A 9,731-nucleotide genomic window follows, 5' to 3' on the forward strand; every position below is an offset into this window, starting at 1 on the left:
ACTATTTGAGTAGGCTTCTCGACGTAGGCGGCGAAGTAGGTCTAAGTATGACTTCCATATCTCAAAATCGCATTTGACGGTAAATGATTACGTATGAACTTAAAACTTTAAAAACACTTTTACGAAAGTTGAAAGTCCCAGATTTGATTTCCGACTGAATTGTCTTTCGCATTCGCAATTGAAATTATAATATTTTTTGTGTTAACCATACATATAAATGCCCGTTTTATTTCGAACCTCCTCTTAACTGGTAAAAACTTCCCCTAGCTTTTCGCAAATATTTTTGTTCATGACTTTTTTTACTCCGCTCAATTACAGCTTACGCTGTATATATATATATATATATATACCTCTTTGTGGCTCTATCTTGTCTTCTTTGACTGGATGAAAAATAAGGATAAGGTAGCAAATTCGCCTTTTATGTAAACCAGGAGGACTCGTGTTTTGATTCCCTGTAGTTGTTAATTGTCCAAGAAAAGGCAATGAGCAGATAGCTTGACTCACAAAATATATTATTTTAAAACAAGTGTGTACATACCTTAACACATAACAAACATAATTCAAGTACTATTGTAATACATGTGTAAGTAATAAATATAAGTAAAAATTTCCACTTCATTATCTTCAGTCAAAATGTTACTGCTATTTTTTCTCCATTTTCTATATTTTTCTCATGCCGTTTATGTGGACAAATATAGAGATTATAAAGATTATAAATACTACGAATTAACCGGAAGTAGAGAGGGACTGGAGAATTTAAGAAAATTCATGCTCAATATAGACGTAAGTATTTAATATTAAAATAGTTTTATTTTACAAAAAACTGGATATTTAACATTACAGTTTAGTGATAAACAGTATTAATAAATAATTTTTAAGAACTCAAAAAATAAATATAACGATTAAAACGGCATATTTTTTACTATCATAGGCAGATTTTGTATTTAATTATTATTATAAAAACTGCCCAGGGCACAGCCAGTGTATCGTCAGTACCTCATCTTAAGAACCTCAAATAAAAAGGCACTCAAGCTCCCAATTTGTTTTAGTCTATGTATTAGTTGTGTCCTGTCATGTTGTTAATATTGTATCGCCAAGTACGTTTTAAGACAGTTGAGAACGGTTATGTCTATAGAGGTATAACTATTCTCAAAAACTTTAACTCAACTCAAAACATTGAATGTATTTAGTGATACTTTTAGCCACTATTTCTGATGCACCTATAACTATCGGTATGACACTCGATTATTAATAATTATTATTATTTTATTGTTTTGGACACTGAAGACCTAGTAGCGTCAGCGAGCGACTTTCATATTTGAGGTCGTAGGTTGGATCCCCGGCTGTGTACCTAGTCTTTAAATAAATACTTTCTACTAATAAATAAATAATTAAATACTTTCTGTCTATCTGCGTATTCATATTTCGCTCATCGTGAGGACTTGCCTTACACCCAAAAGTCGACTGAGTGTGTTAGGAGGTTAATCACCAACTTGCCTATTAGTTTGACGTATGATCATGAAACGGATATAGAAATTTAAGGCCCAAATCTCACCTATTATGTTACGTCAGCAATATTAATATTTTTTTTTTTGTAATTACAGGAAAATCTAGTACATTCGGAATCACTTAACAAAACAGAAGTTATTCTTTCACCTCACTTAGTAAAATTATTTAATGACGCTGTAAAAAAGGAAAACTTGAAAGTAAAAGTTCTACACGATGATATATCCGAGTAAGTGTTTAACATAAAATACTTAAATGAAAATTAATCAAGATTTTGTGATAATTTTTATATGTTCCACATCCTATTCTTCCAACGCTTATAAACTTGTAACTGAACAGGCTGTTAACCAGCTCTCTTCATTGGTTTTTGGTGGTGGTGATGATGATGAGGAGACATTGAGCGCATCGCCCTCATCAAGGGACAGTTTTTGTCTATAGTACAGATATCTCACCTGATGTTAAGTGATACCGCTGCCCATGGTAACTTAATTCCAGAGGGCTCTTGATTTCGTGACCGGCCTTTGATTATTTCGACTGTTATTTATGTCCCCATACTTTAGTCCCTGTAGATTACTGATTTTGTTAATTTATTTGATCAATCATCGTTATAAGCTGAATGTTTTGTTTAATACAACGAATATATAAATAGAATAGAATACAAAATTCATAAACATTTTTTCGTAGAATAATCCGATTAGAAAAAGGAAATACGCGTCGGCGCATAAATAAGTTTTCATGGAATGCATATTATGATGTAAATGATGTAAGTATAAAAATGTTATACTGCTATGTGTATGAGGGTACTGCACTAAAGACAATTTACTACATTAATTAGAAGGTTTAATTGTGGTACTATTATTATTATAAATATATAGTTTTTTTTTATTGGAGCAAACTTAATTAGATTTATATTACTCATTAATTCACTCACTCACATGCACCCACACACTTATGCACGCGTGTTGTATAGAGTAAATAACAATTATAAATTACTATATAAAGTTAAATTTAATCAACAAATATTTATACAGATCCACCAGTATATCTTGAATACAACAAAAGCCAACCCCGAATGGACAGAGTTGATTATAGCTGGCAAAAGTTACGAAGGACGAAAAATATTAGGATTAAGAATTAATACGCCTTATGAAAACGGACAGAGGGAAACCGGAAAACCTGTATTTTTCATTGAATCAGGTAAGAAAGATCTTTTACTTATGTAGATTTCGAGCACGTAAATTTTTGGATGTGGCAAAATTGCTCGTTTTGTTGAAATATCTAACAAAATGTTTTTGCGTTTTTGAGCTGCAGATAGTTTCAGGGAAGTAAAAGAAAATTCATAAACTCCTGTCTTCTTTTATAATTTTCTAACGGTTGCGTTTAAATGACAATGCCATGAGCCATTTGACCATGTCGGTTATGTTTTGTCGAAGGAATAAACGTGCATTTCATTCTATTCCCGTAATTTTACTGTTGTTTGTTCTGTTTCTATCGCAATTTTTAAATCCTTCACTCTATTTTTTTTTAACTCTGAAGGCCTTAGTTTTCTAAAACAAATTCAGTATAGAAGTAGTAAGAATATTTTTCTCCTTTCCCTTTACTAGTGTATCATGTAATATTTTAGAGTAATTTACTACTAACTTTGAGTATTAAGTAACCCGTAATATGTAGTTAGGAATTCAGCAGAATGCTTTTGTGTAACTTCAATCATAAAACGTTTGTAGTTTAAAATCTTTAGGAAATATTTTCACCATCCATGTGTTGTTCATTTAGGCTTTCAGAGTCAGTAAAATATTATACAAATGTTTTTATTATAATTAAATACATATAAGTTGTTTATAAGTAGTCATAACAATCAAATATACAGTATAAGTATCCTTAGCCTACATAATAATAATTCTAAAAAAATTAAAAAAAAAGTTGAACAAATTTAGTAAGTTTACTTTTTAACGCTGGCAGTCTTTCCTCGCTGTATTGCGATTCTTATTCTATGAGTGAGGAAAACACCAGCTATGTGATCACCCGTACTATATTTCCTGATTATAATATACACAAATTGCTTCTAAAGACCTAATGTACTTGAAAGAGAAGAAAGGTAACTAATGTCCTCAACCAACGAGTGTGTTGAACACGTCCAAATAAATTACAGAAACTAGTAAAATTTTCCCTCAGGGATTCACGCTCGCGAGTGGATAGCGCCCGCAACGACAACTTACTTCATCAATCAATTACTAACAAGCCGCGACCCGGATATAAGGAGGCTGCGAGATCAGTTCGATTGGAGGATCTTTCCCACAGTTAATCCTGATGGATACCACTACAGTTACAATGTTGTGAGTAATATGTTTGGTACGGATTAGACTTGAAACACTTGTTAGCGACTCCGTCTGATATAAATGGAATATATGAAAACCTTTGTAATAAACACCGCTAACAAGAATCCCTTACTCGTATTGCCATTATTTGAAGACATGCTTCTTAAAGCCTCAGCCATTATCTGAATGTCTGGCGTTGATGTATCAGGTGAGAGCAAGCAGGTAGAATGCAGAAAATTCTTTTCGTTTCGACGCCTGGCATTACAGCATACTGCGCTTTTTTAGGCACATTCTGCTTCGCACCAACTCTTTGTGAAACCAGCTGTATTTCAATACGTAATTATCACCTTATTCAAAGTGCTTATGCTCGTACTGAGTAAATTACTGAGGCAATGTTGATTGTGTACATAAATTTATTTATAAAACAAATGATATTCTCATAATTAGAAAATCTTGTTTTCCAGGATAGATATTGGAGAAAGACACGATCTGTATCATCAAATGGCTGCCGTGGGGCTGATCCCAATAGGAACTGGGACTACAATTGGGGCCGTAAGTTGTTCTATATTATGTTCTGATCATTTCGTCATTTCTTTTTTATCTATACTTTTGCACTATTAGACGTAGATTAAGTAGTCTTTTAACATTTATTTATAAATAATTGTTTGCAATTACATGCGAAATGTATGGAAGAAGTGAACCAGCTCAATTGAAGTTTGGTCACCTATTAGGCATGCAACATATAACCATTATGTATCTCTTTACACCCTTTGTTGTAATATTGTTGAGAAGTACCTATTTAAATCGACACAATACAAAGAAATTTCCGTTCCATGAAATATTTAAAATAGTTGGGATTTTTTAACTCATTCATATTATATACATATATAATATTTACTAATTGTCCATGAAAGCGGGACGATAATGCTCGTATCAGTTTCATTAATTTTTTAAACAGGCTTATAACTTAGCTAAACACCAACTAACTTAATTAACTTCGCTACAAAATATTTTTTTTACTATAAATCTTTCCGCGATTTTAATTACAAATTTATTCATAAAACCTATCACTATTATGAGAACATTAGATTTGTCTCTTTTTACTCCAATACGTTACGTTAACAATTTGATAGAAAGAGATGAATCATATACATTTTTTTTTTCAACGTTAACAAAAGATGTAATTTCCAGAACATTCAGCATCGACTCGTCCGTGTGATTATCAACTTTATGCCGGCTCCAAGCCGTTTTCGGAAATTGAAACAAGAACTCTCTCGAAATATATCTCGTCCATAGACAACTTGCTGTTCTATGTTGCTTTTCATTCGTATGCCTCGCTGTTACTACTGCCTTATTCCGATTCTGAGGAACATGTTGATAATTATGATGATTTGGTAAGTTGATTGCCCTCCCCTGTAGTTGGTACAATTTTTAATATAATCATCTCGCTGTGTTTTAAGAAAATATATCGCAACCAAGCTTACGTTACGTTACGAGTTTTGCGTGTTCAAATATGATCAAACTTGTAGGAGCTTATAAGTTTAAGCGTTTCACACAAAGGCAGAAAGACAGTACTTAAAATAAATCAATACAAATCAAAAATCATTTATTCATATAGGTAACATAATGTACACTTATAAACGTCAAAAAAAGAAAAAGAAGATGCAAGATGATAAAAATGACGAAATTAATAATTACAGGTCCAAATTGGTCAGCGTTCTATCGAATATGGCAGTCGAGTTAATGGCGAAAAATACGACGGCCCCGGCACAGCCGCGGAAACTTTGTGTAAGTGAGCCCTTAACAATTTAAATGGAGATTACTATAGATTATTCTTTATCACTACATATTATAAAAGAAAGTCGCTTTCTCTGTCCCTATGTCCTTTTGTATGCTTAAATCTTTGAAACTACGCACCGGATTTTGATGCGGTTTTTTACATTTACTTTTTACGACAAATAATGGCTAATATTCGAAGCGATTTTAACCAATACAGCATTAATCTTTAACCAATTAAATACCTTGAATACATTGTTCATTTAATATAGATCTATACAGCCCATTACAGTTTATTAAGCAGCGATCGAACGCGTATATAACAATACATAATAAAAACCTACGTTTCATCAGCATTGCACCCGTGCGAAGCTGGGGCGGGTCACTAGTACGTTAATAAAATCAAATAATTAAAAGCCAAACGACGTGTGAGTTACGTCAAAGTCTAAATAACTAGATTAGCAGCCACTTGATTTTGTCTAGTTTGATTTTCTTATGGAACAGGACCAGCATGTTTCCAGACATATCTTTAATATAATCCTCTTATTTGTAATATGCTTGTCTCCAAAGTGTATTTTTAAAATGAGTTTTGAAATAATACAGATCAGCTCTCATGCTCCAGCATCTATCCAAGATTTATACTAATAGTAGAAATGTCAGCCGTCTTAATTAATTTAATTCTGTATTTGAATTCATAAATACATTGTTTCTTAATCTAAAAACACACTAAGCCTTAATTTCAAGTAAATTTATCTTAATCTACAGTCTGATTCTGTGGTATCCTACAATTTAGATCCAGAATTGTTTGAAATTGTTTTTGTGTATTTTGGATGTTATTACATAACTTTTGTTTGAGAGTGTTATTCTTAACTTTATACCACAACTTAAAGTATTACTCTAACGATCTTAGGGGTCGAAAGACGGTTTTGGTACCAAGGTTAGTTAATTAGTTTGTTACTTTGGAACCAATCATGAGGTCAACTAGTTCTAAATGTATAATAAAGAAACTTCAAAATGTCAATTTCTCGTTGCTGTAAAACTCTTGAAGCACTAATGTTATGAATTAGAGCAGCTTTAGGATTTTCTATGTTTTACATTCAAAATATCAATATATTTTTGACGAAAAATATATACAATATTTACTAATTTCATCATTTTTCCGTAATTATAACAGAAAAATAAATAGAAGATGAAAACAAATTTACAATGTTTGGTCTCTGTGGCAATGTACGTTAAGACTGGCAGTATTCCCTCGATGTATTGCGATACTGATGCGTGGAGCGAGGATAGAACCAGCTCTGGGATCGCGGGTACAATCTTCCAGGCACCAACTTAAATCTTTAATTACCGCCTGGAAACTTGAAGGGAACAAATTCGAATACAGCCAGAGGGACCAAACTTTTTAAATTTGTTTTAATTTACTATTTATTAATTTTTATCAATATAAAAATTAATAAATAGTAAATTATATTAAATATAATAAAATAAAATAAAATGTTAAAAAGAATCAATATTCTTTTTAACATTTTATTTGTCACATATTTTATAAAAGATAGCTTTGTAGATATAGCATTATAAATGATGTGTAATTTGAAATAAATGTTAATTCGATCAGATCACAAAAATCTTTTGTAATTTATTTCAGATAAAGCATCGGGTGGCAGTATGGACTGGGTGCGATATGCCCTTAAAACTCCTTTAGTGTACACATATGAGTTGAGGGGCTCTTCGTTCCACTGGCCTCCAGAGAGAATACCAGAGCAGGGTGATGAAGTTGTACAGATGATGCTGGGTCTCGCCGATGGTGCGAAAGAACTTGGATATTATTAGTACATTGCATGAACAAAATTATAGAAAAACAACAAAATTAAAAATAAAATTTTACTCATTTATTTACTAAATATCATCAACGATGCATAATTCACCTGAGAAATAATTATATTAAAAAATCATTTATGATAGAGAACTATGAATGTTTTATTTATTTACACTTCGTTATTTTTATAGAAAAATAAATAGCATAATACATAATAAATATAAGCATGCAAAGGGCGAACTTTTCGCTAGCAAGCGATATCTTCCAGGCGACCTTAGGCTTCCTAGATTTTTATTATTTTCGGAAGATGACATACATATTTCTGAATTCGATTTCTAAGTCCTTCAAGAAAAGAGAATACCAATTTAAGGTCGGCAACGCACTTGCAAGCCCTCTGTCATTGAGAATGTCCATGGCGGAAATATAACATAACATAATTTGAGACCTTATGTACCTCCTACCGGTTTCCTCTGCTCTCCTCTGTAGAGTTATTCTCTTTTACGCCTAAGCTCTAACCTGCACCACGGCGACAATTATTATCCATGTAAGGCGTTCTAATAATAATTCTCCGGATAAACACGCACAACGCGATGAAAAACTCCATAAAGTCACTATAAGCATATTAGTATTAACAGTTAATTAAGTACATGTGAACTATTTTCAAATTCAAATTCAAATTTGAATTTGAATTTATTTATGAGAGTGAAATAAAAAATATAATATAGGTTTTATTTAACGTATAATTTGAATATATTTGTAGAGATAAACAAGAAGATTTGTGTGAAAGTGCTACAATTACGCTTTGGTTCACGTATTGTATATTACAAAACCTCTTAAGGGAGACAAAACAGATGTTTCGAGTATTATTTGTGCTTGAATAAATATCATAAATGTTGTTAATTGAAGAGTATTTATGTTACTTCTTATTAGGGAATTTGACAATAGAGTGACAAATTTCTTTTTATATATCTTGGCTTTTATATATCTATATATATATATATATATATATTTGAAGTAGTGCGAACGTGTGAACCGCCTGTCTACTGATTTTTTAATGAATGTATCGCATGGTGAAGTAAAATATCGAGAAGAATCAAGAATATCTTAGAACTAAAAGTCTGCGTATACCAGCCACAGAAGACCGAGTATATACCTAGGTAACACTGAAAATGTTTAGAAAATTAAAGTCAAAGTCAAAAATAATTTATTCACAACATAATAATTGTAACATAATGTACACTTATGAACGTCAAAAAAAAGTTAAATATACAATAAATTAATCTAATTTTACATTATAAAAACGGCTTGATGTAGAAAGTTGCTTTTATTGTTTTTCGAAATAATCTCCGTTCCTCTCTACACATCATCGCAGTCGATGGAACCACTGAGAAAAACAGTGGACACATTCTTCCATAGAGGTCTTATCTATGGCATTGCGTACGCTTTCACCGCACCTTCAGGGCTTGTAAAGTGAACACCTCGAATATTATCTTAGGCCTTAAAGTTAGTCTTAAAAGTCGCAGCGCGCCAGGTCAGGTCAGTACAGGACAGTATGGCGGATGAATAATTATCTCGACACCTGCCATAGACCTGCCAATCGCTTTGAGGAGTGCGCTGATGCATTGTCGTGGTGAAGGAGGATCCTGCTTGATTTGGAACCCGCTACCCACCAAAGCATTTCCAAACCAATGCGACGTAGAAGACCGTAGCAATTCCTAAACGATCGGAAAGTTTTTCTGGCAGTGTGAGTGTCCATGGGCAGCTCCTTCTCGTTTGCATTAAAAATAAATAAAAACTAAATAAGGACTTCATACTTTCACTCTTACTTACTTTACTCTAAATGATATAAGAGATATATAGAAATGAATGATTAATAAAAACGTAGGAAAATCAATCGGCCAATAACTTCACGTTAACTACGTTATATAATCATGGGTACCCATCCAAATAACTATCGTAGCAACGTATATCTTACCTCTATTTTCGTTCGTAGATTATTGTTACAAGCAAAATATATTTACATTCTCAGTGCAGCGTCATGGCTCACTCCGAAACTTCTATTCAAGTTTTGTCTGGCGCCAAGTTATGCCTTTACGGATTTCCATAGTTCACGACTAATATTAGTAATCTATAGACAAGGTTTTGGGGTGTCTTAGTTTAGTGGTTAAGAGCGAGCTCTTACAAATATTACGCATCGTGGACTTGATTCGATCTAAGTATATGATGTTTAAATGAAAAACCCTAAACTTGTATATACATAGCCTACCATTGAAATTATACTAATGGATTTATATCCTTCAGTATAATTTAAATGGTTG

At 32.4% G+C, this 9,731-nt stretch overlaps 1 protein-coding gene across 1 annotated transcript; it reads left to right on the forward strand.

Annotated features, from left to right (window-relative positions):
- The first annotated feature begins 607 nt into the window (after positions 1 to 607).
- Positions 608 to 7,564, forward strand: LOC110996891 (zinc carboxypeptidase-like). Its single transcript, XM_022264772.2, has 9 exons — positions 608 to 783; positions 1,605 to 1,735; positions 2,191 to 2,269; positions 2,538 to 2,703; positions 3,679 to 3,839; positions 4,286 to 4,373; positions 5,013 to 5,215; positions 5,522 to 5,609; positions 7,243 to 7,564. Exons 1-9 carry the CDS (start codon positions 634 to 636, stop codon positions 7,425 to 7,427), a joined length of 1,251 nt encoding a protein of 416 aa, XP_022120464.2. The 5' UTR covers positions 608 to 633; the 3' UTR covers positions 7,428 to 7,564.
- The last annotated feature ends 2,167 nt before the right edge of the window (positions 7,565 to 9,731 follow it).

The sequence above is a fragment of the Pieris rapae genome, chromosome 11 (genome assembly GCF_905147795.1).
Source record: "Pieris rapae chromosome 11, ilPieRapa1.1, whole genome shotgun sequence".
Classification (NCBI taxonomy): Eukaryota; Metazoa; Arthropoda; class Insecta; order Lepidoptera; family Pieridae; genus Pieris; species Pieris rapae.

What these genes read in the sequence shown, in the direction of transcription:
- LOC110996891 (XM_022264772.2), top strand. Translation starts at nt 634, where the DNA reads ATGTTACTGCTATTTTTTCTCCATTTTCTATATTTTTCTCATGCCGTT. An exon ending in TGTATTTTTCATTGAATCAG is followed by an intron (nt 2,704 to 3,678) that starts GTAAGAAAGATC and finishes ATTTTCCCTCAG; the next exon opens with GGATTCACGCTCGCGAGTGG. An exon ending in CACAGCCGCGGAAACTTTGT is followed by an intron (nt 5,610 to 7,242) that starts GTAAGTGAGCCC and finishes AATTTATTTCAG; the next exon opens with ATAAAGCATCGGGTGGCAGT.